A 27,181-nucleotide genomic window follows, 5' to 3' on the forward strand; every position below is an offset into this window, starting at 1 on the left:
CGGCGCTCCGGCCGCCAAGCCCAGTGTTATTCACCGTCCGGGCTGCACCCGAGGATGAGAGGGGGCGGGGCGGGGGCGGGCCCGGCGGGCCCCGCTCCCCAGGGCGCCAGACCCCGACCCAGGGACGCAGGGCTCAGAGCTGGTGAACCCGGTGGGGTAGGGCCTGTCACACAGTAGGTGCCTCATCAATGTAGGGTCTGTCTGAGGCCCCTGCCCGGGCTGGGGGTAGAGGTGCAGGGACGTTTAGAGGGGAGAGGCGAGCACACTCTCCACCCAGGAGCTTCGTGGGCAGCCTGCTGAGACAGGCTTCTCGAGCAGGTGATCTGGGAGGGCTGTGGGTGGTGGCATTCTAGGGGGAGGGTCCTGTGAGGACACAGGCTGGCATTGGGGCCAGAGGAGGCAAAGCCCCCTGCAGAGCCGCCTGCGGTCCGGGTGGGGAGGTGTGCTTTCCCTCAGCCCCCGCAGTGCAGGGTGGGGAAGGATGCCCAGAGCCCGGCACTGCAGGAGTGATTGAGGATGAGCAGCGGGCTGGAAGCAGGGCTGGGGAATGTCTCCCCAGGAAGGATTGGCTTCCTTGGAAGCCCCCAGACTCACTCAGGGCTGTGGGCCAGGGTCTGATCAGCCCAAAGCCATGAAAGCAGAGGATGACCACCTGGGTACGGCTAGAGCAAAGGCATGGAGGCTGGACCGTGATGCAGGAAAGTGAGAAGCTCCTTAAAGGTCCTTCCTGCCCACAGTCCTTGGGCCTCAGGTGGGTGAAGGGGGTCCACGGGCCTGGGGCTGGCCTTCGAAGATGTGTGGAGGGCAGGGCTTGGGCATGGAGGGGTGGCCTTGGGCCTCCTTGGCGCTCAGTTAAGGCCTGGAGTGAGCCGGGGCTCTCTGGCTTGGCCTTGACCTCACCCTACCCAGTCCTCGGGGGCCTGGGAGGGGCACAGAGTATAGGCTCTGAGTGAGAAAGATGGACTCCTGCCCTGGCCCTGCTCTCCCCTCCATTGGGTCTACCCACTATCCTTCCGGCCTCTGCATCCCTCCAGATGGCACCTCCTCTGTTCCATCCCACTTAACCGTAACTTCTCTTCCTTGACAAGGAATCTCCCCAACTCCTATGCATCTGGCAGAGCCCTGGCTCCGAGGCCCTCTCCTCTGTAAAGCCTAGTTGTTCCAGGCAGTCTTGCCTCCCCCACCCCCTCCTTAAGGGCAACTCTGTGGCAGCCCATGTGGTAGAACAGGTAGACTAAACCTGACCTGCCCTCAAAGATCCCCCAGGCTGGAGAGAGAGAAAGCTGGATACAGACAGTCCCACTCTCCTGCGCTCAGGGCTGGGCCCAAGGAAGTGACAGGGCTTAGGTAGGAGCCCAGGAGGTGAGCCAGGAAGGCATCCTGGGGTGGGGGTAAGGGAGAAGGGACTGAGAACTGGGGCTTTGTGGAATGCGTAGGAGTTCCACAGGTCCAAGAGACGTGGCAGAAATTACACGTGCAAAACTTTGGAGGCAAGAGAGAACATGAGGCTTCGGGGAACTGTAAGGAGGGCAGACTTGGTGGGAAGAGGATGTGGGGCTGGGACTTCAGATGGAGTGGTGGGTGAGATGAAAGGGGACTGTTCCGGTCTCACTTCCTCTGGCCTGAGATAAGAAGGACAGTGCTCCTTCTGGGAAGTAGCCAGGGCAGGGGTCAGAGAAGCGCGCTTGACCTGCAATTAGCCTGGGTCTCACCACGACCCTGCAAGGCGGGGGGTAAAAATGCTCATTTTATAGATGGGGAAACTGAGGCCTGGAGGGCAGATAGGACGTGTCAAAGGCCACGTGTGGGTGGGATCTGAATATGAGTACTGGGCTTCCCCCACCTCCTGGGCTGGTGGCTGGGGGTGTCCTGGCCTCCGTTTCCCACCCCCCCGCCCCCCACCCTGCTCATAGGGCACACGGGAGTCGTGGGAGGGGTTGAGATGGCCTGGGGGCTCCAGATGGTGGGAACAGAGACCAGGTTCAGGACGTGCCCCCCCCCCCCCCCCCCCCCGGCCATGGCTGTGGTTTCCTGTGGGAGCCAGGCAGAGAGCATCTATTCTTAGCTTCTCTCACAGCCCAGGGCAGGAAGAGGCTTGGGTGGGGGTTGGGGACAATCTGAGGGACACTGGGTGGATGCTGGGCTGGGGCTGTGTCATGGGGCAGCTGGGTGGGGTGATGTGCCTCCAGTCTGCCTGAGGGGTCTTCCTGACACTCAACTTGTGCCCTGCCCAGCTTACTCACCCTCTATGGCTCCCCAGTGCCCTGGGAAAGAGTACAGCAGCTGGACTTGCATTCGGCCCTGCCCTGGGCGCACTTGTTGCCTTTTCCTCTGCAAGGCAGGCCCCACCCTCCTTCTCTGCCCGGCAGCCCCGTCCTCCCAGGCCCAGAACGGGCATCCCTCCCCTCCTCCAGGGAGCCTTCAGTGTCCCTTCTGGGGCCCCCCAGACTCAGTGCCTCCCCTGCCCTACCCTGACTCCTTGCCTGGAGGGCGACTGAGCCCAGCTCTCCTCCCTCTGGACGGGGGGCTCCTGGCTAAACACGTGCCCAGCGAGTCGGGGTCACAGCCACCTTGTTCCCCTGCTCAGAGCCACCACCTCCCCTGGGTAGACTCCCTGCCCGGATTGCAGGAGGGGCGTAAGGAGGAACCAGGATGCTGGGGCTGGGAGGACTCCTCGGGGGGCAGGTGGGGAAACGGGCTGGGAATGGGAGGTTGGAGAAACCCGGGTTCTAACCCTGACTGCTGCTTTCTAGGCTTGAAAACATGTGCCTCTGTGAGCCTGTTTCCCCAAATGGACACAAGCCCTGTCATGCAGGGCTGGCGTGAGGTCCACAAAACACAGGCTAAAGGCCAGGCTATTGCAGCCACACAGAGCCTGTGCTCTGAGAACAGAACAAGGCCCGACCCATCTGGTGACCAAGCACCCTGCTAGGCGCGAAAGTGCCTCCCGGCTCTGCCCCCGACTCAACCCTGCTCCCTGCTCCCGTCCCTGCTCCCGGGGCCTGTCCCACACTCGATGACAGTGGAGCAGGCCAGGGATTAATTGGTAGCGGCTGCCCAGAGGATTCTAAGATTGCTCTGGCAATCAGCAATTGATTACTAACACCTGTGGAGGGTTCCAAAGGGGATGGATATGGTCTGTGTTCTGCTCTAAAGGGTAGTCTTCATTCTGGACCAGGCTGGCTGGGTGGGACAGGGTCTGCAGTGGGGATTGGGCATCCCATGACCAGATGCACTTCCCTGCCGAGGCCCCAAGCCCTGCTGTCTAGAACATGTTTACGGATGTATGAGCATGTGTGGGGTGGGGCAGGGCAGTGGAGGCCAGAGCTGAGCCAGAGGCTCCTCGGACATTGTTAAGTCGGGGTTGGTAGATGACCAGTGGCCTGGGGAGTGTCAGCCTCAGCGCTGGGGACACAGGGGCAGATTACTCTCTGTGGGGGGCTATCGTGGGCCCTGTGAGGTGTGGAACAGCATCCCTGGCCCCCACGCTGCGATGTCAGGAGCCCCCCAGATCATGACCAGCACAGATGTCCCCAGACACCAGTGAGCATCGTCCCCTGGCCTAGGTGAGCAGCTGCGCACCTCCTGGAGCGTTCAGAAGTACAGCCTCCTTCTGGGAGCTGAGGCCGGGGGTGGGGGACAAAGCGGGAGGAAGCCCTCAGACTACGAGGGGCTCCCTGAGGAACTGTCACTGACTATCTTTAGGTGTGGTGGTTGTTTTCAAAAGGTCTTGGCTGTTTAGTGCCTTAGTTGTGACAGATGTGCTGTGGTTACGTAAGGCGTTAACAATGGGGACAGCTGAGTGTGGGGTGCGGGAACACTAGACTATCTCTGCAGCATTTCTGAAAACCTAAACTTATTCCAAAATAAAATGTTTATTGAAAAGAAACATGCAATCTCACAAGTAGACCAATTAAATGAAAATAAACAAGATTCCCCCCCACCCCCCCACCTAAAAAAATCGTTTTAGAGAAACAGCCTGAAACAGAAACGTTTCCAGATGAAATAGGGTATTTGGGCGAGGCTGTCTGAGGAGCTGGCAGCGGCCCTTCAGGCTTCTGACCACTTGAGGTTGGAAATGTCTCCGTAAGAAAACGCTAAAAGCAATCTGTTTCTGGGGTGGGCCCGCCTGGGGCACCGTTGACAGTCTATGACTGGGTGAGTGATCGTACCTGCCAGGCCCTTGACTGCCCGTGTCTGAGACTTGCCAACAAGGAGGGCAGCCCTGTGGTGGCTGGGAAATGGCTCTAGGAGCGCAGCCTTGAGGGACGCGCAGAGGCCCAGAGGCCCGATGGGGCGCCACAGCCGCACCCTGGGGCTCCTGTGCTCGGTGGCTGTGGAAGGATGTTCCCAGACCTGATGGCGGGTGGTGACGCATCCTCCGTGCCCACCGGGCGGAGGCTGACCCCAGCCAGCACCAGGGGCGAGCTGGGGGACCACAGACGTCCCCGGGTGGCCTCTCCGGGAACATGCACTCAAGGGCCTGGAGCCTGGGTCCTGAAGCCGCTGGCCATGTCCAGGGGCTGAGCAACGCCCTGCAAGCCCCGGTGATGCAGGGCCTGTTTCTTGGGTGGGCCTCAGCGTCAATCCAAGGACTGAGGTCTGGAGACGCCTGCTTGGTTCCCTGGGCTCTGAAAATCCCATCAGCAGCCCCTCCTGTGCGTCAATGCCCCAGGCCCGCCTGGTGGTGGGTCCCCTCAGCTCTCTGAGGCAGGCTCCGCAGCGACCCCTGTTCACACCAGGAAGTGAGGCCCCGCAAGGAGGAGGCCCAGCCAGGGGAGGCTGCTGGCTTCCCACACCCCTGGTCAGTTCGCAGGGGTCCGGGAGGGGGCCCGCCGGTCACCGGCGGTAGCGGTAGCGCTTGAAGTGGAACCAGAGCTGGAAGATGCCGTTGGCGAACTGGCAGCGGAAGCCGTGGCGGTGCGAGTACTCCCACTCGCGGTTGACGATCTTGAAGGCGATGTCCTCGTAGGGCGGCCCGGCGTGGAAGCGGAGCGTGGCGAAATCCTTGTTGTCGGCGCAGGCCTCCAGGAAGTACTCGGGCGTGGAGCGCTTGTCGATGAGGTCGGGGTAGAAGATGTTGAACTTGTAGCCCTGCACGATCTTGGGCGGCGGGTTGTCGAAGTCGTAGTGCGTCTGGTTGTACTTGTTCCACTCGAAGCCCGTGTGCACGCGGTTGAAGAAGCGCGGCTTGCGCGGCCGGTACTTGTCCGCCCACAGGTAGGCCTTGCCCGTCAGCGGCATCTCCACGCTGAACTGCGCCTCGTCCTGGCCCATGCCCTCCTTAGCGCGTCGGAAGAAGATGTCCTCCGCGCTCTCGGTGGCGTCGCCTGCGGGCGGGGCGCGTTAACCGGGACCCCGGCACCGCAGCCTCCCTTTCCCGGTCACATGCCCCGACCCGGGCCCGCCTGCCCGGTGCCCCCCGCCCTCCCGGGTGGGCACCAAACACCACGTGTCCCCTGCCGGGTTGGCCGAAGAGCCTGGTGGTCAGAAGCCCGCAGTGGGACCCCCGGACCGGGGCCTTTCCGAGGCCGTTTCTCCGCTGTTCCGGGACGATGGCTGCCCAGGAAGGCCAAGGCCCGGGCAAGCGGGCAGTATAAGGAGCTCAGAGCAGAGCTGGGCACGGGAAGTAAAGACCACCACCCCTGTGTCCTTGGGACCAGCCAGCCGGTCACGCCCACAACGAACAAACGAGCGACCGAGCAGGTGAATGAACGGACACTCTCAAGAGAGTAGGCGGCGGAGCGCAAAGCAGGATCGAGAGCGGGTTCACCACCAACGCCCCCTTCACCAAGGGGAGGCTCCGCCCCCTGCTGGCCCCGCCCCGCACCTGTGACCTGGAGCTGCTGCCTGGACAGCTGCAGGCGCTGCAGGTCCTCGTCCGGCTCCAGCACGTGGGCGTCCAGCGGCAGCTCGTGGGCCGTGAGCAGCCGCGGGCTGTACTTGCCGGCGTCGTAGTCGTCCAGGCTCTGTTGGATCAGATCCTCCTCCATGAGCACCGCCTCCCCGTCCGCCTCGCCCTCCGCCGGTGCGGCGGCTTCCGCCTCGGGCTCAGTAGCGCCACCCTCCGAGGGCCCGGGCGGGGTGGGGGCCGGGTCCTCAGTCTCCAGGCTGCGAGAGAGGGCTGGACTGAGCGGGGCGGGCAGTGGGCGGGGCTTCTAGTCCCGCCGCCCGGCAGGGGACGTCCAGACCCAGGCCTACCTGTGGCCCGGAGACTGCGGCTCCTGCTTGAGGATGGGGAACAGGGGCTCGCTCTCCACCCCCTGCTCCTGCTTCAGCTTGTACAGCTTCTGCCGCAGCACGTCCTGGTGCCGCTCGCGGAGCCTGGAACGCAGGCCGGGTGGTCACCCTGACACTCCAAGGGGGAAGGCCCCCCCCAAGGACTTCTCATGACCCCCCCATTTTGCTGCAAGGACCCGGAGTTTGAGGGCAGCAAGTGGCCACGACACAGGCGGACACCGGGAGGGGGCAGGTCCCTGTACTGGGGTGTTCACATGCAGGCGTGACCTAAGGGCGAAGCTGGGCTGGAAAAGGATGGGGGACAGGCGAGGAAGAGGATAAATTTAGAAGTGACTGCACTTAGCGACAGACAGGGGCCGTGTTTACATGACAGCGCCAAGCACGAGGAGAATTCATACACAGAGGGTACGGGGCCTGTGGAAGGCGGGGGACAGCAGCCTTGAGGGCTTCCTGGGATGTCCGCTGACCCGGGGAAAACAAAGACCAGGTGCTAAGTAGAGGCCGGAAGGAAGGCGGGCAGGCTGCTGGGGGCTGGGCGGGGGCCTTCCAGCTGGGGCCCCAGCTTGTGGCTCCCAGGGAAGCCCCACCAGCTCACCTGGCACGGGCCATGTGGGCACGCAGCTGCTGCAGCAGGCTCTCCCAGTAGCCCATGTCTAGGTTGGGGCCCCCGGCCCGTATCTTGCCCTCGATGCCCTGGAAGATGACCTGCAGCTGGCTGTACGTCTTCCCCTTGAAGACCGACTGCACGTCGGAACTGACCGAGGCGTTGACCCCCTCTCGCCGCTCACCTGCAGTGGGGTGAGGGCTGCTCGGCATGGGGCTGGGCCCAGGTCCTAACCCTCTAGACTGAGAGGCCCCTGAGGGTGAGGCCAATGCTGCCTGACCCCAGCTCTCCCTCACAATGGCTGGCTTCCTTGTTTGTGGCTCATCAGACAGCACGCTGTGCCCTTCCGACCCCTGCCCTGCCCCAAGGCCCCTGCACATGCGGTGGGTGCTTCCCACCAGCAATAAGTTCTTCCACATCGAGTCCGCCTCCTAGATCCCAGCCATCCTCAGTCCTCAGCGAGAGCATCCTTTCTACTGGGAAGCCTTCGTCAACTACCAGACTGCTCCCTTGGCCTGGATGCCTGATTCCCGGCTTTCCAAGGGCAGGGAGCTCCGTACGCAGCTGCTGGGTGAACGTGGGGGCAGGCAACCGGCTCGTGTTCCCTGCTCCAAAGCCGGCTTCTCCAAGCCCAGATGATCAGACAGGGTCAAGAACCCGAGTCCCCTCCAGCCAACCAACCTGGGACCCTGGAATCAGCACCTGGGCTCCCAAGCAGCCCTGGCCTCAGCAGCAGACCCACAGGGCCGGCAGCCCGGCCTCGGTCTGTAGCAGGTGCAGACACATCACGGGACCAAAACCCAATTCGGCGACACCCTTCACACCCGGCCAAGCAGAGCTGCATCCTGCACAGACCTCAAACAGAAGCCAGGCCTCTGCTCGCTCAGACAGATGGAGCCACCGGTGCTAACTTACAACCCAAACAGACAGCCCCAGTGGGCGCCGCTCCCACAGAAGCCCCGGGTGCTGAGCCACTGCTTAAAGGAAGCCAGGTCCTGGGTTTGGATGCCACCCAAGGGTCCACCAACAGGCCTGGCTGGAGAGTGCCGGCTGAGTGCCCTCTGGGACACCATTTCAGGAGAGGGGGTGGCACCGTTTGGGTGGGGGGAAGGCTTCTCCTCAGAGATGCTCCCTGGGAGGACCCACAGGGATTGTAAGGGGACCCACTTCCTACTGCACGCTCTATTGTACAGTTAGGATTTCCCAGCTGCAAAGAGAAGAAAAGGAGGGGGGGGGGGGAAGAAAGAAAAGGGGAAAAGCGAAAGGAAAGGGAAGGGCCAACTTAATTTAAAATGAAGGCCGCCTCTGAGGGGCTCCAGGAGTGGTGAAGACAAGAAGTTCCCCCTCTTCTCTCAGAAATCAGGCAAAAAGAAGACAAACACAAACACTCTCTTTGAGGACACCTGGGACCCTGACCGTAACACGCGAGAAGGGAAAGGGGACAGAGGGGTGACTGACGTGGCAGGGAGGGGGAGAGGGAAGGGAAGTGCCACAGGAGGGACCGTGGGCAAGGCATGCGGGGAGCCCTGGAAACGGAAGAGACCCAGCACAACGTCCCCCTGCCCCGCGGCCACCAGCCAAGGGGAGAGAAGACATTTCCTGACACGTGGGACGCCAACAATTTCCTGCCTCTCTCTACAAGTTACTGGAGGATGCGAGGGCACAAACCACAGGAAAGAGAGATGTGGGGTCCCAGAAAGGGGCTCCTCCTCTGGGGCGAGTGCAGGAAGCTGCAGGAGGGTGGCAGCAGACAACCCACCCGCGGTGGAAGAGGGAGTGGGGAGAAAGGGCCCAGGGACGGGGCAGGGGGCCTGATGGGAGCCTCCCAGGTGTCTGACCCCCTGGGGAAGGTGGGGTCGGTGGTGCAGAATCCCCCACCCACGGTCCTTGCGCTGAGGCGTTGGCATCCTAAGAGCGGGCGCTGTTTTGAATGCTTGACGACCATGTACTCACTCCTCTTCACGCAAGTGGCCACGCCTCCCGGAGGTGTTTTCTCAACCCCGTGCGATGCAAGGAACAACCATGCTCTGGGGAGGTCACCGATCGGCCCCAGGTGGCCAAGCTGCTGGGAGGCCCGGGTGTGCACCCAGAGCCACACCTGTAACTGTCATTCTGTCCAAGGGCCCTGCAGCACCCTCCCAACCAGCACCACTGCCACCAAAGCAGATGTTTCTGGACATGCATTTATTTTTCGTCATTGTCGTTGTTGTTTTTGGCCGTGCCACGTGGCTTGCGGGATCTTAGTTCCCCGACCAGGGATTGAACCTGGGCCCTCGGCAGTGAAAACACAGAGTCCTAACCACTGGACTTCCAGGGAATTCCCCTGGACACCCATTTCTGATAGCAAAGAGTCCTTTCCTTTCTCTGGAAATTACTACAAGATGTGCCCCGCTACGGGAGAAATAAAACTCCACTTACAAAGATAAAGGATGCTCCTCCTTTTCCTAAGAGGAAGGAAACCTCCCCGACCACCCCCAACTGAGCAGAGAACAGCACTTACACAGGCTCAGGAAAGGGAGGGCATTCGTCCTCAGCCACCATGGGTGGGCACTGACATGGAGCTGAGAGCTTAGTGACACAGGCTCAAGGCCCCCAGGAGCTAGATGTCATTAAAGCCGGTGGCTTCAGGGGGGCGGGAGGGGTGGGACTGCAGTGGTTGCCAACGAGCTCTTAGAACAGTGCCTCTCAACTGGAGTTGAATCTGCCTCCCGCCAGGGGACACTGGGCCATGTCAGGGGACATCTGTGGTTGTCACGACCAGGGGCTCCTGCCACTGAGTGGGTGGGGCAGGGAGGCTGCTCCACACCCCACAGGGCCTAGGACGGCCCCACAGAGAACGGTCTGGGCCCAAATGTCAGCAGTGTTGGGGGGAGAGACCATGCTTTAGAGCTTGTCTCCCTTGCAATTATGTGCAGGCAATCATGCTGAGGAAAAGAAAAGTTGATTAAAGAAGCACGCCACGCTGCACAGGTTCCCGCCAAGTGCAGTCAGGTCCTGTTCTCAAGCGGACAAAGCCTCTGACGAAAACTTGAAACCCAAACAGAAAACCCACAGACGCCACTCCCGGGAAAGCCCAGCGCTAAGCAGCTGTTTAAAGGAAGCCACTGGTGCTGCTTGGGTGAGCCCGCATGCCAGCGGGAGAGCGCCTCGCTCAGGACCCGCTGCCCCCGCTGCCCAGTGCTGCCCCCTGGTGGCTCGCAGACAGGCCCTGGCAGGGAGACCCCCAGAGAGGAAGCCGAGGCCTCTTCTGTGGAGCCACCCGGCCCAAGCGGCTCCCACCAGACCCAGAGGTGCCTCCCCGAGGGCACAGCCCGGTGTGTCTCCGGTGGCCCGGCCCGCATTACCTGGCCCCTTGCCCGAGGCCTCCAGCTTGCGAAGCTTGGCGATCTCATCCTCTGTGATGATGGTCATGTCCCGCCAGAAGTCCGCGTTCTTGCCCTGCTCGAGCTCCATGTACACCTGGAGGCGGAGGTGCAGACGGTGGGTGAAGGCACGCCCGGGGCTGGGGTGGCAGCAGCAGTGCCAGGCGCACAGCAGGGCCGTACCTGGATGTCCTCCAGCAGGTCTTCCATGTCGGCCACCGTGAGGCCGTTGAGGAAGGTGTAGGGCTCGTGCATCTCCACAGCCAGGTCGTCGTCCTCAGCGCTGATGTACTTGGCCAGGAGGTCGATGGGCTTGGCCCGCCCATCCCGGATGCGGATCTTGGAGCTGCCGGGGAGCGGGGGGCAGTGTCAAAGCTGGGGCTGTGTCCACCCTCCTAAAGACCTCGCCCGCGGGGGTTGACTGGAGCCAGGGGAGGAGCCCGTGTGGGTGGTGGTCAGGGAAGGCTTCCTGGAAGAGGAGGCGTCAGGCAGAGGAGCAAGACAGGTCAGCTGGAAGGCACAGGCCCTGAAAGGGGCAGAGACGGGAGCAAGGGGTCTGAAGAGCAGTGGGCGGGCGGGGACACAGGGTCAGAGAGGCCCACCCGGGGTGAAAGATCTGGAGCCTCAGTGCTGTGTGTGGGAAAACGCATCAGAGGCTGACCCTGGTCCAACCCCAGGGAGCCCTGGGACCAGGCAGGTCTGAGCCCCTGGGGGCTGGCGCGGCTGGTGAGCAGCAAGGTGAGAAGGGGCCGGGCCTGGAGCTCACACACCCCGTGTGAGCTCGGGCAACTCTAGACACCGCAGGAGCCTCACTTTTCTTGACTCTAGACGAGGCTGCTGAGTGAACCACCCTGTGGCCTGGGGATGGCGGGGCACCCGGCACTCTCTGCTCAGCAGCACATTCGTGTGACCCCTTGGCACCCGGCCCCTGGGGAGACAGGCGCGATGAAGGAAGCGACGGGAAGCAGCGCCCGAAAGAGGGTCAGGAGGGACCCCGAGGAGGAGGAGGAGGTGGAAAGCCGAGGGCCCAGGGGCAACACGGGGGGGTGGCGAGGCGCGCTCCCTGCACCCGGGGGCGGGGGCGGGCGGAGGGCGGCGGGCGGAGGGTGGCGCACGCACCGCAGCTTCGCCTGCTGCAGGTGGAAGTGGTCCTCCTGCTCCTCCCACGTCTTGAAGTGCTCCGCCTCCTTCTCGCGCTGCAGCAGCTCCAGCTCCTGCTCCCGCATGGCCTTCTCCCGCTCGCGCTCCAGCCGCAGCTGCTTTACCTGTGGGCACACGAGGACATGAGCGGCCAGCGTACGATGGGGGTCTTGTGGGTCTGCCTTCATCCTGTCAGGCTGGGGGGCTCCCTAGGGGCGGGTGGGACCACACCCATGGCCCGGCCCCGGACACAGGAATCGGTCTGGGGACGCCTGAAACGCTGGACACACCCTGTGGCAGAAGGAGCCCTCCTTTTGCTAGAGACACAGCAGCCTTCAGCAGCCAGGGCCACTTTGGCCACCCAGCAGGGAGCGTCTTAGAATAAATCCCAGAGGCCAGCAGAGCCGAGCTGGAGGGAAACAGCTCTCTGGAGTCACTGCCCGAGCCCCTGGATCCAGCCGTGCCTGAAGCCAATGTCCCCTGGACTCTCCACGTAAGCCAATCAGGTCCCCCTTGACGTAAGCCAGGGTGAGCCAGCCTGGGAGCCCTCAGGAGGGAAGGAGGGTGGCCCGGGGCGCCCCACCTTCTGCAGCTCCAGCCGGTTGTCCTCCTGGATCCTCTTGTTCCGCTCCTTCAGCTCCTTCTCCTCCAGGTGGCTGATCCCCTTCTTCTCCAGGGCCTGGAAGGGCCAACGACACGCCCGCTGAGCAGCGATGCCCCCTCCTGCCGCCCACCCCAGGACCCCCTGCTGCTCTACGAGGCGGGCATCCACCAGACCGAAGCACCCGCTCTGCCGATGAGGAGCACGAGGCTGAGGGAGAAGTGACCTGCCCGCGGCCACACCCCGACTTCCAGCGGAAGACGCGGCCCCCCGTTCGCCTGCAGAATCGGTTCAGTACACTCCAGCATCGTGGGGCGCCCTCTGCCCCGAGCCGTGTGCTGAGACACAGGGAGAGGCAGCCCCGCCCCTGCAGAACACGACCATGTCACACACGGGACAGTCTTACTTGGGGCTGCTGACTCTTGTTTTACACGCAAGCCTGGCCGCACCGGCTGGGTGGTGTCCGGCTCTCAGCAGCTCAGACCCCCAGCAGCCACGCGGAGGGGCAGAACCAGCGGCTGAGCGAGAGGGGGACTCTGAAAGCACACTCGCCGGGGTCCTGGCTCACGGACCCCTCGGGGCACCCCGAGCACGGAGAGCGGCTCCTCCCTGTCTGTGCCCTCACCTGATGGAGGGGCCCGGGCACAGGCTCCCGGAGACTCCCCGCCCCTCCCAAGTCATCTCACAACTGTTGTGGGTGGCACGTGCCAAGACCCGTGCCTCCTGTCACCTCCGCCGGCTCCGAGGGTCGTTCCAGGAGCCCCTGTGCACAGAAAAGCGTGCCCCCAGGGTGACACGGCGTGGCCCGGCCCGGGGCCACCGCCACACAGTGACAATGACCGCACTTCGTCTCTACGGCCACACACAACAGCTGCAGAGGGCCTGGACGGGGAGAGCCCGCACGCAGACACTGAGCCCTCGACCAATGCCCAGCCCGGAGAGGCATGTTCGTGGCCAACACCATGCCTGCCCACTCTGCCAGCCCAGCGCCCCGAGGACACCGGGACAAGACGCGTGACACCGCTCACACAGTTGGGCCGTCTAGTACCCTCCCCCGACTACAGAGGCCTCAGAGGCTGGGCCGGGGCTTCTCAGACGCCCCGAGGCCCGCTCACCCATTCGACATTTACTGAGGGCCGACTGCGTACCAGCGCCTGGGACAGAGCCTGCCCCGCTGAGCTCACAGTCCACAGGAATCACACGCCATAAAGTGGGACATGTGTTTAGATGTCACCTCTGCAACGAGACCTCTCTGGACCCGTGCGTTTCAACTGCAGCCTCCTCGCCCACCCCCGCCTGCCTTCGTTCCTTCCTCTGCGGACTCAGCTAAATGAGTTATTTACAGCCAGCCTCCCCTGAGACTGATGGCCGCACAAGGACAGGCGTCTCTCTCTGTCGCTCACTGACGCATGTGCAGGGCCCACACGGTACCCAGCACCTGGCAGGCGCATGATTCACGTCTGTTAGTAAAGCACTAGGAAGGGAGAAGCAGTGCCTTGATAATGAGGAAGAAACAGCCATGGGGAGGGCTTGGGGGTGCTCCAGGTAGAGGAATGGTGAGTGCAAAGGCCCTGAGGTGCTGTGAGCTCAGAGTGTATGTAGACAGCGGTAGATACGGTGGCTTCCGCCTGTGTCCACCGGCTCTCACCCTCCCCACAGCTGTGTCGGGTCGAATTTGTCCTCCACATAGGTATGTCCACGTCCCAACCCGGGAATCCGGGAACATGACCTTATTTGGAAACAGGGTCTCTGCGGATGTGATTAGTTGATGTCGTGCCAGACTAGGCTGGGCCTTAGTCCAGTGACTGGTGTCCTTATAAGATGAGGGAACTCTGGACTCAGAGACACAGAGAGGAGAACATCACGTGAGGACACAGACACTGAGGGAAGACAGCCACGTGACGACAGAAGCAGAGACTGGAGTGATGCAGCTACAAGCCAAGGGTGGCGAGCAGCCACCAGAAGCTGGAAGAGGCGAGAAAGGATCCTCCCCAGAACCTCCAGAGGGAACGTGGCTCTGCTGACACCTTGACTTTGTACTTCTGGCCTCCAGGACTGCGAGGGAAATTGTGTTGCTTTACTCCAAGTGCCCAAGGCCCCGGCCGGTGGGTAAGGGATTGGTGTGTAGTTTTGTGGGTTTTTTTAGTCTTTTATTTATCTGTTTTGGCCGCACTGCACAGAATGCGGGATCTTAGTTCCCAGACCAGAGGTCAAACCCACGCCCCCTGCAGTGGAAGCACAGAGTCTTAACCACTGGACCGCAGGAGAAGTCCTGGTGTGTAGTGTTCATCTCAAGGATGAGGTGACAGCTCTGAGGTGAAATCCCACCCTGGGCATGTGACGCTGAGAAGCTGTCTTGAGGTTAGGCTGGTTCTGTGGGCAGAGTGCCTGAGACTGTACACCGCACGAGACAGCGTGGGAAAAGCTGGCGGAGCCAGTGTGTGCACACGTGTGGGTAAAAATACATTCTCGATGGCCAGGTACGACCTGGGCACGTGTGCTGAGAATGCTAAGCAACGTCTTTGAAAATAAGTTGTAAACAGTTCATGAAGCAAAAAGCGGCAGAAGCACAGGAAGACCTGGCGAGCAACACAAGCAGAAGTAAGGGCTGTGGCCGGTGGCCACCTCGGGCTCACCTTGTTCCAGATGAAGGTGCCCAGCAGGTTGTTGTCCCCGAAGGGGTTGTCGGTGTTGGTGTAGCCCATGTACTCCTCGCCCCAGCCCATCTTCTCGCGCTGCTTCCTCTCCTTGGCCTCCTTCTTGGCCAGCCGCCGCGCCCGCTTCTCCTCGGGCGTCTCGAAGGCCTTCATCAACTCCTCCTGCTGCTTCCGCTCCTCGCGCAGGCGCAGCCGCTCCTGCAGGCTCTGCCGCTGGCTCAGGACCGCCGCCGCCGCCCGAGGGCTCTGGGAGTGGCCCGGGGACGCGGAGCTGGATGCGGAGGAGCTGGGGGACCAGCAGTGTGGCCGCTGCTGCCACTGGCGGGCCCATCGGCCCCGCTGCCGCTGCCGCTCGTCACCCGAGTCGGACTGAGAGGAGCGGTCCTGGGAGCGCCGGTGGGCTGGCGGGGGGCTCCGGCTCTGCCTGCCTCGCCGCTGCTGCCACTGCTTCTCATCCGAATCCAACCTGCAGAGGGAACCCGTGAAGCTCTGCTCGCTGCCTGCTGGCCAGCCATCCATCCCACCGCCCTTTACTGGGCGCCTGCTGGGTGCCAGGAGCTGTTCTAGGTTCTGGGGACACGGCAGTGACCAAAACATTGATGGCCCCTGCCTGCACATCAACAAACACACAGTGTGACACTAGATGGTACCATGAGCTACCAAGACAGTGATGCAGCACTGGGTGTGGAGAGGTCAGAGACGATCTCTCTGAGGAAGTAACGCTGGAGCAAGTGGGGGAGGGAGCTAGGCGGTCATCTGGAGAAACAGTGATCCAGGGAGAGGGCACAGCAAGAGCAAAGGCCCTGGGGCAGGAATTTACTTGGCTTATTCAAGAAGCAGCAGGCAGGCCTGTGTGTCTGGAGCAGAGTGAGTGAGAGGGAGAGAGGGAGGAGGGGAAGGCAGGGAGGCAGGCTTGGGGCCAGATGGTGCAGGAGCTACAAGCGCTGTCCAAGGTGTCCAGGGAGGGCTTACAGGAGAAGATGGTGTTTATCTGGTCCTATAGGACGGGCAGTAGTGAACTGGAGTAAGACTGTAGGGAATACAGAGCCTTGGAAGGGCACTACGAGCAGGGAAGGCAACATACGAATCCTGGGGATAGATTCTTTAATGTTGGGGGCCTCTGAGCAACTAAATCTGTCTTTAGTTTGCCAAATGCTCCACTTACTAAGTTCACATCAAAGAATCTACACCATGAAAATCAATTATTTGATTTTCAAGTACGTAAATACAGACTGCCAATCTAATCAAATCTTCATAAATGACATTGACTCTAATTACATTTCTAGGGTGGCTGATTCTTGTGAATAACTAAAATCTTAGAAACCCCTAGCTGATAATAACAAGATTCACAACTACATGTGAACCAATGCTAAAACATCAAGGCCAGGAGCTGAAACCAGAGTTAGCAAACTTTTTCTGTTAAGAGCCAGAGCGTCTATGGCACAACTACTCAACCCTGCAGTCACAGTGCAAAAGCAGCCACGGACAGTACATGAATAAATAGGCATACATTTGTTCAATAAAATTTTACTTCTGGACACCAAAACCTGAATTTCATATACTGGGTTGGCCAAAAAGTTTGTTTGGGTTTTTCTGTAACATCTTGTGGAAAAACCCGAATGAACTTTTCGGCCAACCCAAATAATCTTCACGTGTCATGAAATACTATTCTTTTGGTTTTTTTTTTTCTCCTCACCGTTTAAGCATGTAAAAACTATGCTTGGTCCACAGGCTGTAATTTGCCAAGCCCTGGTTTAAACCATCTCTTTACTATTCCCTCTGCTTATATCTTCCTGGAATTCCTAGGTGACAATGATCTTATGAGACTCAAAAGGAAAAGCCACCTTCTCAAACCTAGAAGGTGATCAGCTATGTCTGACAACAGTCACTCTGGCTATGGTGTGGAAAACAGGCTGGAGGGATGGGAGACAGCGCACGCCTGGAGAAGCCCCGTGGAGATCCTGAGGGCACAGATGAGGAAATCTGGGGGACAGTGGGGCAGGTACTGGCCTGAGTGTCACAGTCAGTTATGGGCTGAGCCAGCACTAGGACGCAGGTCTGAGAGTCAGTCCCTATCACGGTGCTGGTTCCTTTGTGCTGGAGCAGACTCAAGCCAAGTCTGGCCAGGTGCCCCATCTCCAGAAGAAGAGGGCTGCGGGCTGAGGGGCGGCCGAGCACCAAGTCTCAGGAGTCAGTTGAGTCCTGCCACCTGCCATCAACAGTTCTTCCCTCTCACACCCCACCTCCACTGGCAAGTGCTGTCACCTCTACTTCGGAAATCCCTCTCAAATCTCCCCATTTTCCAACTGTACCTCCCCACAGCCTCCCTCTCCTGAAGGCCATCATCATCTGTTGCCTGGACAGCTGCACTATCTTCCTCCTCCCTGGTGTCACTCCTGCCGACACGCTCAGTCCCTTCTCCACGCGAAAACCAGCAAGAGTTCTGCAAAGTAATCCAGACCACATCGCTCCCTGGTTCAAAATCCTCCACAGCTCCCTACTCCCCTCCAAATAACAGTCAAACCCTTCACCACGGTACACAAGACCGCACGATCTGGTCTCCCGCTTCCTCTCCGACCTCATCGACTCCCCTCCGCCTCGCTCACGGCGCCTCCTGCTGTACTTCCAACCACCAGGCGCCCTGCCTGGAACGCCTCTCGCTTTCCTTTCGCTGCCTGGTTAACCCCGACGTGCTCGGACGTCCCCTTCTTCCGGAAGCCCTCCCTGACTAACTCGGGGGTCTCCCAGCTCCCCGAGGGCTGGAGCCGGACCCCCAGCGCGGCTCACACAGCGACCCTACCTGCGCTCCCGGCTCCTTCGCCTGCGCCGCCTCTCGTCGTCCCGGCGACGTCGGTTTCGCCGCCCATGGCTCCCGCTACAACTTCGGCTCCGACTCCGACTCCCACTCCGCCTCCGCTGCCTTCGGCCCCTGCGACCAGCCGACCGCGAGCGAGAGCGTGTATCGCGACCCATCGGCTGGGACGGTGGCGTCGGCGCGGACACAAATATCCGGGACCTGCGCCGGGGGCCTTCCTCGATCGCGGCGCGTGCCTGGCTGCCCCACCCACGCCTGAGCAGGGAGATAGGAACCCATCTCGCGGCTCATCCTTCGGGGATTCCGACCCTCCCATAACCTCCCCACCGTCCTCAAACGTGGCCTGCGTAATGAACTCCTGCCGGACTGTTGTCGCTAGGGCTGGGGATTCGTTCTTCAGGCAGTACTGGGGGCAGGCCCAGGTGGGTCCTCGAGCCTTAGGGAGCCAGAGGAGCAGTGGGCGGAGCAAGGACGAACCAGGAACTGTGAGGGGGCGGAGCTTGGGAGGCGGGACCAAGAAGCAGGTCCAGAGAGGAACTGGAGCCGGCGTGGGCGGGGCCTAGGAGGCGGGATCAAGAGAAGGCGGGGTCTCGGGGCGTAGCCAAGGGAGGCGTGTCCCGGGGGCGAGGTCTCGCGGCCTGTGGAGGCGGGGAAGCCTCACCGTAGGTGAGAGTTCAGGTTGCCCAAGGAGGTGAGGGGTGGGAGCTGGGACGGAGACGGAAAAGCCTTAGATGCTGGGCTGACCCTCTGTGAGAATCACCATCATGCTTCACCACCCGCCAATAATACCTATGTGTTTCAGGGGTTAAGGTAAAAAAACAAAACATAACTTGGATAACTCAAGTTCCCCATTAACCCATTTTATAGGGGGGGAAACTGAGGCTCAGAGAGTGAAAGTCACTGTAACACTCCCGCTCTCAATGAGGCAGTGCAGAGCTGGGATTTGAACTTGGTGGTCCAGCTTTGTCCTCTGGGTGCTGGCGAACCGTAAGAGGGCTTTGAGCAGGGAGGGATGAAAGGGGTCGTTAGGTGGGGTCCCTTCAGGGCAGGCAGGCAGGGGCAAGACTGGAGGGGCAAGAATGGAGGCCCGGAGATCTGAAGGACCCCGAAGTCCCGAAGTCCTGCCCTGAGCTCTCCCAGCCCACCCCAGAGAATGGCACTTAATACTTTAAATGTTTATCTTATAACACAACTTCCTAACACCACCCTAGATGCTAGCTTTGTATGCTCTGCTTGGTGCCGAGGTGGCGGTGGTGGCGCAAAGGGAACCCTTGATGACTGCCTGTCATGGGATGTGGGTTGTCCTGGTGATTTTCCCGATGCAGATGCATCCTTGAGCTTATCTGGATACTCATCTCTGAATGTAAGGTGAGCACATTCTCGATCGCCTAGTCTTGTGTATAAACAAGCCGAGCCGTCTGCGTCTGGGATTAAAACTGGGTTTTCCAAGGGCTTGTTTACAGACAGGATCTTATTTTCAATGCAGTGTTTCTCAAATTGGGAGTCCGGGAGAAATATTTTCCCCTTAAAAGGGGTCCACGCATTACTCAACTTGAGAGACTCTGGCAGAACAAATACAAACTCCGGGGAGTGTTTGTTCCTTCCAGCTGGGTTGCACTGATGTGAGCTTTTAAGTTTATCCGAGCTGAACTGGAACTCACTACTATTAAGGCATTCGGGTCCGTTGTCGTTATTTAATTATTTTGATTCTTACTAAGGTTTCTTTGTGCTCTCCTTCAAAGTCAGTCCTTAAACTCCCACTCAGACCATCGGAACGCACAGAGAGACAAAGAGGTGGCTAATGCTTATTACCCGATTTATTAGAGAGATCTCTTCCAAGTAAAAAGGGGGGGGGGATGGCGGGGCTGGGGGGTGGGGTCCCGGGGCTGCATATGAGTGTTACAGGGCCAGCAGTGGCTGCGGTTACAGAGGCGCCCATGGCTCTGGGTTTGAGCGGGATGGCGTCCTGTGCCCGAGGAGGCTGTGCCCCGGATTGTCACACACCAGACCATGGGGGCTGAGCACACGGAACCCCCGGTGAGAATTAAGACACACAAGGTTTGCAGTTTCGTTGTGTTTGTAAATCAGTTCGGCCATAAAAACGGGGTTGGGATGGGGACAGGCGATGCAACTGAACCACCAGAGGTGGCCAAGGGTGCTCGTCCCGGAGTGGGGACCGAGGGGCTGCGGCGACAGTACCATGGCAGGGGGCCCCAGTGGGACGGGAGTATTGCACTGAGCCAGGTGGTGGAGGGAGAGGGCGAGAGGAGGCAGAGGCCAGAGGCCAGCAGGGGACACACCGGAGGTTCCACCTTGTCAGTCTCAGAACACGCCTTTCATTTGTACACTCGTGCCCACGTTCGCAGTGACAGCAGCCGTCAGGGACGAGCTGCGACAGAACCAGGACATCGCCACAAAGGAGTCGACAGACTTCCATCCTGGGGCGGGGTGGGGGCGACAGCTGGCTGGGTCCAGGGCCCTCCTTGCTGGGGGTCTGGGGAAGGCCGCGAGTTCACTATACGTGATAAATAAGGTCCTGCCTTCCTACCCTTGCCCTGACCATAAGCACATGCCTCCCATCGGCCCAGTCCGCAGACCACTTTGCATCCGTGTGACAGTTCTCTGAAAAAGGGACAAAGAATGCAACTAACACAAAGGGGGTCTTCAAAGGGGTGTTCATGACTTAGCACAAAAATGAAAACGTCTCGATCACCAGAAGGTTTGCAAATTTCTCCAAGTCAGCATCGGACTGATGCATTTGTTCTGTGGTTCACTCAGGAAAGCCTGAGGGGCCCAGCTCCTGCAGCTCCAGGTGGCTAAGGGCGCCCTGGACGTGGGGCCCGATGCTCTGGTGGTCCCCACGGGACACAGTGTCTCTGTGCGCGGCCTCTGGGGGCCTGGGCGGGGACTCCGGTCGGCTTTTGGGCGACTCAGCAGTCCCTGTTCGTCCCCTTCAGACCTCTGCCCACTCAGCCCGCTTCCCCCTGGGCAGGACGGGGCAGGCACTGAAGAGGGCGCCCGTGTGAAGTCCAGGCGAGGACGTTCTGGAGTCTGGACATACCTTCCGTGGACAGGAGGGGAGGACGCTGTTTTGCTTCTAGTCCAGGACACTGCAGGCTTGTTCGGACAGGTCCTCTTCCCAGAGCTGCTTCGTGCTGAAGTGTCCCTGGCGGCCCTGCGCGGGGAGAGCCCCCAGGGCGCAGCCCGGTTCTCCAGGGAGGAGGGGTGCAGCTAGACACCAGGTTCTGGCCAGGCGCACGAAGCAGGCTGTGCCGGGGAGGCGAGGAGGGGGCCCGCCGAGCACGAAGACAGCAGTGTACGCAGTTTGCAATGGACTCAAAAAATCAAATTCCTGGGTCGGTGGGTTCTCCAGCTGTCTCAGGCTCCACCAGGGAGGCAAAGGTGGGGAGAAATTTTCCCAGAAGGTGCAACTTCCACTCCACGCTAGCTCCCAGCTCCTCCCATGCAGGGCGGGGCGGGCCAGGGGAAACCATCCCTGTTGTGTCCCTCTCCAGAGGCGGGAGAGACCCTGCAAAGCTGCCAGCTCCAGCAGCCTGCTGTGGACACAGCAGGGGCCCCTGGCGGCTGACCTGTGGGGCTCTGGGCCCAGCAGTGGTTGCCCTGCTGAAGATGACCATCCAAAAAAAAAAAAAATTTGCTTTTCACCAAGAATTTCTTCTCCTGTCCTTCAATCGGCACTGGTGCCCCCACCATTAAAAAGAAAGAGGATGCCCACCTCAGTCCTCTTACTCAAGGGGGTCTGGTCCTCTAGGCCGGGCACCTGACTGTGGGGCTCTGCTCCAGGACACGGCTCTCGGTAAGTCCCGTGGGCTGAGGGCCCGGCCGCCTCCTCCCAGCTTGGTCCGTCTTCTGGAGGAGAGGTAAGCCCACGGCCCTGAGTTCCATTGAGAGGGGGCGGCCATGCGTCCACATGGAGGTTCTAATCACGCCTGGTGATTCCTGCTCAAGGTCACCGGGGAGGTGGGAAACAGATGCTGAGAGATGGCAGGGGTGACAGGGTGGAGAGCGCCCCCAGCCACCGCCCGGCCACCCTCAAGGACTGTGTCCGGCTCTTGGCCCAAAACCCTGAGCCAAGAGCACCTGGCAGGCGCGATGGGAGGCCTCCAGAGGCGCCCTGGGGACCCGGCGGCCCTTCCATCCCAGGGGCCCGTCCATCCTGGCCAGGACTTGGAATGGATTCCACTGGGGTGCAGGTCCCCAGAGCCTAGGGCCTGGTTCCCTCAGCAAGACACATGCAAGCACAGCAAAGAACCAGAAGTGCAGTGGAATGGAGTTTTTTCTTTTCCATTGTGTGGTGGTTTTGTGTTTTTTTTGGCCTTTTTCTTTTTCTAAAAAAACACACATGTGTGCTGCCATGTCTGTGCAAAGAATAAGGGCCCCAAATAAATACATGATCGGAAACTCAGGAGGGTTCACAGTATCAGGCATAGGGAGCTGACAGGGAGCCGGGGCCAGGTGAGTCGCCCGGATTGGGATCGCTGCAGCCCGAGCGTCCGCGCCGTCGAGGGGAGGGCGAGGGTGAGGGCCGGCGGCCAGGCGGGCGTCTCCCGAGCTCTGGGCTGAGCAGGTGGGCAGCACCTCCAGGGAGCAGCCGGGGCAGCAGCAGACACTCGGCTCCATCAGTGCCTGCATAGGAATTACTGAAGAGGCAGGGGGCGGGTGAGGCCATGTTGGGCCGGGGCCAGACCCACACCCGCCGGGCCTCCCCTGGCCGGGTCGGGCCCCACAGCTGATGCCGAGGGCCAGGGACCCCAGGAGCCATGAGGGCTGGACACAGGCCCCCGCATAGTAGAGCCCGGCTGCCCCTCCCACCCTGGGCCTCAGTTTCCCTGTCAGTCCCGGGGTGCCTGGAGGCCAGGCTCTCAGGCCCTCCTTGGCCAAGGCCACAGGCCTGAGCCCCGAGTGGGCCCGGCTGGCCAGCCGCGGCGCACTTACTGTGTCGCTCTCGCCGTCGGAGGCGGGGTGGGCCTGCGTGCTATAGTGAAGCGGGGAGTACACCCAGCTCCTCTCATCGGTGGGCTGGAGGGCAGGCGGGCAGCACGTGCGGGAAGGGCGCAGAAGAAGAGCAAGGTGCGAGGAGGTGCGACAGAGGCGACAGGAAGGAAGGAAGAAACAGAAATAAAAGAGGGGGCCCCCGAGGCGGCACGGGTGGGCGGCTCAGCCCCCGCTGCCCTCTCCCTGACGGGGACCTGCCCCAACCCGGATGGCCCTCGGGCTCGGCGGGGCGGGGGGCCGGGCCTCTGGGGCTGAGTGGCCAGAGCGCGGTGGGGCGGGCAGCAGGAAGCGGTGAGTGGTGGGGGGGTGTCAAGGCAGGGCCGGCACAGCAGGAGGCGGGGAGGGTGGGCGGGGCTTGGTTTGCTCTGCTGTCCACCCCCACCCCCACCCCCCGCCATGGCACCCTGACCTCCAGCCTAGCCCGGCAGCACCCTGGAGACCCTCTGCTGGGGGCCCTGAGTGGTGGCGACGGGGGTGGCCCATTTCCTGACCCGGGAAGCGTTTCAGCACCGGCACACACAGGTTTGCTCAGGAGAGACCCAGGCAGGCGCCACCCAGAGAGCAAGCAGCAGAGGCCTCCCTGCCCCGCTCCAAGAGCCCGGGGTCACCTTCCTGGGGAGGGGGCGCAGCGGAGCCCAAGTTCCGGCCTGGGGACAGGCAGAGCGGGGACTGGCCGCCGAGGGGCCACAGGATGGTCTTCCTCCAGCTGCGTCTGGGGTGGGGTCCCAGTCCGGGTCCCACTGCGGGGAGGACATACATTCCTCCGGCCCCCTCGTCCCTCCCAGGTCTGCTCTCACCACCAGAACATTCTTGGGGCTCCCCCGGCCGCCTTCTGTTCTCTCTTCCTTCAACGTCCCCCACAGCCTGTGACCTCCACCCCTGCCGCCAGAGAACACACCTGTCCTGGCCGCGTCCCCCTGGGCGTCCCACGGCCCCTAAGCCCACGATGGCACCCCAAGACCCACCCCTCCTCGGCGGGGTTGGGGCACCACCAGCAACCAGCTTCTGCCCTGCTGCCCTCGGGGCCCGCCGGCCGCCTCTCCACCCCACCACCCCACCATCCCCGCAGCTCACAGGCCGTCCCGGTACCCATGTGGGCCCAGGCCGTGCACCCACGAGAACCGTGTCCACCTATGGAGGGGTTCACACAAAGCATCTGGGGCAGCAGGGCGAGACCCCAGCTCGGGCCCCGCTCATTCCTTCAGGGGGTCACAAAGCAATGACCCCCCTGGCCCCCTGCCCACCTGGGAGCCCGGGGGGCGGGGCCGGGCCCGTCTGGGGCCACAGCAGGCCCTGACACTGGGGTGGCTGCCCTGCTGGGCTCAGAGTGGGGATGACACAGGGGTCCCGCAGGGAACCCCGTGAAGAGCCGGCCCTGGGTGACCCACGGAAGTTGGGCCAAGGGCACGCCTGCCCCGCACGGCGGGCCTCGGCGTCCAGCCTTCCTCTTGCCGCTTCCTCTCCTCCCGTCGGCCTCCAGGCTCCTGCCTCTTCGGTGCTCCAGCCAAGACCGCCCTTCCTCTTCTGCCTCCCCACACCCTACGCGCTTCTCAAAAGTCCGTGTCAACCCCCCTCCAGGCAGCCTCTGCCACAGCACCCCACCCCATGGCCCTTGCACGCCACGTGTCCCCGACTCTGGGACCATCTCTGGGGAGCGGCATCCCTGGCTGGACCGAGCATGGTGGGAGGGCTGTGGAAGCAGTCTCCCTTTTTCAGGCTCGCCCGGCAGCGCCCGACACCCAGTGACGCTCAGAGGGGCTGCTGACGGGGCTGGAGTGTGGTCTCCAAGGGGCCTCATCTTGAGAACACAAAGTCTCGCTTTAGGCCTTTGCCTTGTCCTGCCCGTTTGAGTGCTGTGTGCCTCTAGGAGGTTACTTGGCCTCTCTGGGCCCCCATTTATTGCTCACAATGACAATAACAAGTACTAACGATGCCACCGCTACACAATATCCCCATAGCATTCCAGGCACGCTGGGTGGATAAGCGTTTATTAGACACACAGGTGCCTGAAGCTTGGGATCCAGATTGTGTCTACCCTGTACTCTCAGGGGCTCCCTGGAGAGCCAGGGACTCGGTGTCTCCATCTGTGAAATGGGTATGGAGGCACCAGCTCCTTTCTCCTGCAATTAAGGGCTTGGCTTTGCAGTCCCGCTGCTGACTCATGACGCTACCCCCTTCAGGGGACAGACACCCCGTGGGAGCCGTCAGCAGCGAGGTCTGAACAAGTGGGAGCAGGGCACCTGGCACGTCCCTGACCCGGGAGGGTGGGAAAAGGGGCAAGGGCGGCCAGGGGATGGGGGTCAGATGCAGACCCTGCCACAGCCAGGCCAGCCCCTGGAGCCCCAGCTGTGTGCCCGCAGGCCCAGTGATGCCCACCTCAGAGGGGAGTAAGCAACGTCCCCATGGGATGCCTGCAGCACAGAGCCCCACACGGGCCAGCGCGGCTGACCTCAGCCACAGTGACATTTTCCCCAAGTCCCTTCTCAGAGGAAGAGGAACAGCCAGGACCTGTGGCTCCCTGTTGCCCATGGCGCGGGGCGGGGCTGGGCTCCCTGGAGGCCTGCCACGGTCACTTACAGTCCCTGAGGAGCTCAGCGTCACGGCCCGCAGTCGGCGATGCCGGGGAGAGTAAATCCAGTACCTCCCATCGGTGAACTGGGCGGGCCGGGCGGGCGGGGGAGGAAGCAAACAGAGGACAGGATGAAGTGACAGGATGAGCCACAGGGATCTGGCAGGTGGTCAGGCAGGGAGGGCGCCGGGAGGGGCAGGTGAGCCGCTGGCCAAGCAGGAGGTGCGGGCAGGGGTCCCACTGGCTTCCTTCTCTGCTGCGCGGGGCCCGGCCGCCCACTCGGGGATTTCGGAACCCTGACGCACACGACAGGACACGGCCCCAGGGGCCACCTCCCCCAGATCCAGAGAGCGGGAAGCAACCAGCCCCGGCGGGAGCTGACGGCAGGTGGGGGGACACACAGGGTGCACTTGGTACCCTCCAGGCCAGGCAGGGCCGTGCCCTGGCAGCACTGGCTCGGGGACCGAGAGCAGGGAGGCCGGTGTTAGTTACGAAGCAGCGATGCCAGCGGGAGGGCCAAGCTCACCCAAACAGGCCCCAAGGCCCAGCGCCGGGCAGGGGGCAGGCCCCGGCTCATTTTCCTGGGGCAGGGTCAGGGGTCAGAAGTGAAAATGAAGGTCCGGGAAGAGGATGGGCGGCTGGGCGCGTGTCTGGCCCTCTCTTTTGTAACTGGGACCATGTGATCCCTGAGCAGGGCCACCCAAGGGAGATGGCTCCAGGACCTACTATCGGGGGCTCCCTGGCCCCCGGGCACCCACTTCACCCAGGCTCCTGGTTCAGCTCCCTGCCCGCCCATGGGAGGTGTGTGGGGAAGGAGACCCCCAGCTCTGGAGAGAGGTCCCAGGTCCCCGGGGCAGGGCCCCTTCCTACTCTGACGGACGCCACCTCGTCCAGGAGCAGCTGTGCATCCTCATCCTGTGAAGTCGGCAGTGTGGAGCCCACCTGCCCCTCTCGGCGGGGCCCTGGCCTCCCTGAGCACGGAGCCCACCCTCCGCACCCACCACCCAGAGAGAGAAGGTGCGCGTCATGCCAGCCCACCACGGCCAGCCTGGGCTGCCCCGGGACCCAGGGCCTGGGCCTCCCCTCAGGCCAGCGGGGCCGAGCACTTGAGGACTCCAGATGTTTCCCGGGGCACCGCTGAAGACAGGGCCTTGGCTCGTGACCAGATGTGGTCATGAGGCCTGGGCCGGAGGGCCTGGGCTGGATGGTGAGGGACGGGGGTGCTCCCCAACACCTGAGTGTGAGCGTGCTGGCCGGGCACGTGGCCCTGAGTGTTGAAAGGTGAGCACACACGTGTGCCTGAGTGTGAGTGCACGTGCAGGTGTGCACAGGCGCCTTGAGTGTGCGACGTGTCAGCACGAGCCTGTGAGGGAGCAGTGTGCGCGTGTGTGAACGGGTGTGGGTGTAAGCACACGTGGGTTCGTACAGGCACGTGCGTGTGTGTGCATGTGTGAGCACAAGTGGTGGAGGGTCCGGCGACGGGAGGGATCCCGGGAGGACTTACAAAGTAGATGTCTGTGGCGGGCGCGTCCTCCTCGTCTGAGGCCTGGCTGGCAGTTTCCACTTCGACGGCAGCAGAGGCACAGGCCGGGGATGACCCCTCCCTGGGGACACGGGGAAGACACGGGAGTCCTGGCTGGGGGTGCTCTGGACAGCCCGCGCCTTCTCCAGCCCACACCCCAGGACCCTCCCTGCTCCGCACCGTCCTTGACGCAGGGAGTCCGACTGCAGGGATGCATCCTGTCTGACACGTTCTAGTTCCCGCACAAAACAAACAGAACACCCCCAAGCACTGCTGCAGCCCAGGGAACAATGTGCCCACCCCCGAGCAGGCGGGCCCTTCCCCCTCTATTTGCTCAGCTTCACGCCTGTGGGCAGATCCCCGCCTCACCACTCACTTGCTGGGCAGCCATGAGGACCACGTTCTTTCTTGGAACCTCAGTTTCCTCGTCTGTAAAGTGGGGACACATGGCACCTACCCCCGAGGGGCCAGAACCTCTTTCTCCTCTTTTCTGAGCACTTACTAGGTGCCAGGCCTGTCGGAGGGCCTTGTGTGAATGAACCCACCAAACTTCCACTCGGGAAGGGGGGATGCTGCTGCTGTCCTGTGTTACAGATGAGGAAACTGAGGCTCAGAGTGAAGGTGAGGAACGTGCCTGAGGCCTTGGCTGGCGGCC

General features: G+C 61.8%; 2 protein-coding genes across 8 annotated transcripts in view; both read right to left on the reverse strand.

Annotated features, from left to right (window-relative positions):
- Nucleotides 1-4,693: 4,693 nt before the first annotated feature.
- On the reverse strand, nt 4,694-17,620 carry CACTIN (cactin, spliceosome C complex subunit). Its single transcript, XM_060145650.1, has 10 exons — nt 17,405-17,620; nt 14,584-15,070; nt 11,930-12,025; nt 11,326-11,471; nt 10,390-10,552; nt 10,189-10,303; nt 6,836-7,028; nt 6,202-6,324; nt 5,831-6,111; nt 4,694-5,330 (listed from the first exon to the last, which is right to left on the reverse strand). The coding sequence occupies exons 1-10, from the start codon at nt 17,575-17,577 to the stop codon at nt 4,840-4,842; spliced, it is 2,268 nt and encodes a 755-aa protein (XP_060001633.1). The 5' UTR covers nt 17,578-17,620; the 3' UTR covers nt 4,694-4,839.
- Nucleotides 17,621-19,274: 1,654 nt separating this feature from the next.
- Nucleotides 19,275-27,181, reverse strand: part of PIP5K1C (phosphatidylinositol-4-phosphate 5-kinase type 1 gamma) — a 60,085-nt gene continuing 52,178 nt past the window's right edge. For 2 of the 7 annotated variants that reach the window (XM_060145651.1, XM_060145654.1), the window contains exons 16-17: nt 26,509-26,608; nt 24,408-25,090 (exon numbers count right to left, since the gene is read on the reverse strand). In XM_060145651.1, the coding sequence (XP_060001634.1) occupies nt 24,467-25,090; nt 26,509-26,608 (724 nt within the window). In that variant the 3' untranslated portion in view covers nt 24,408-24,466. The other 5 variants (XM_060145656.1, XM_060145657.1, XM_060145658.1 and 2 more) reach the window with 5 other exon arrangements.

The sequence above is a fragment of the Lagenorhynchus albirostris genome, chromosome 3 (assembly GCF_949774975.1).
Source record: "Lagenorhynchus albirostris chromosome 3, mLagAlb1.1, whole genome shotgun sequence".
In the NCBI taxonomy this organism is placed as follows: Eukaryota; Metazoa; Chordata; class Mammalia; order Artiodactyla; family Delphinidae; genus Lagenorhynchus; species Lagenorhynchus albirostris.

What these genes read in the sequence shown, in the direction of transcription:
- CACTIN (XM_060145650.1), bottom strand. Translation starts at nt 17,577, where the DNA reads ATGGGTCGCGATACACGCTCTCGCTCGCGGTCGGCTGGTCGCAGGGGC. An exon ending in CTGCAGCAGGCGAAGCTGCG is followed by an intron (nt 10,553 to 11,325) that starts GTGCGTGCGCCA and finishes GCTCCCCGGCAG; the next exon opens with CTCCAAGATCCGCATCCGGG. An exon ending in GGCCTCGGGCAAGGGGCCAG is followed by an intron (nt 7,029 to 10,188) that starts GTAATGCGGGCC and finishes ACCCCACTGCAG; the next exon opens with GTGAGCGGCGAGAGGGGGTC.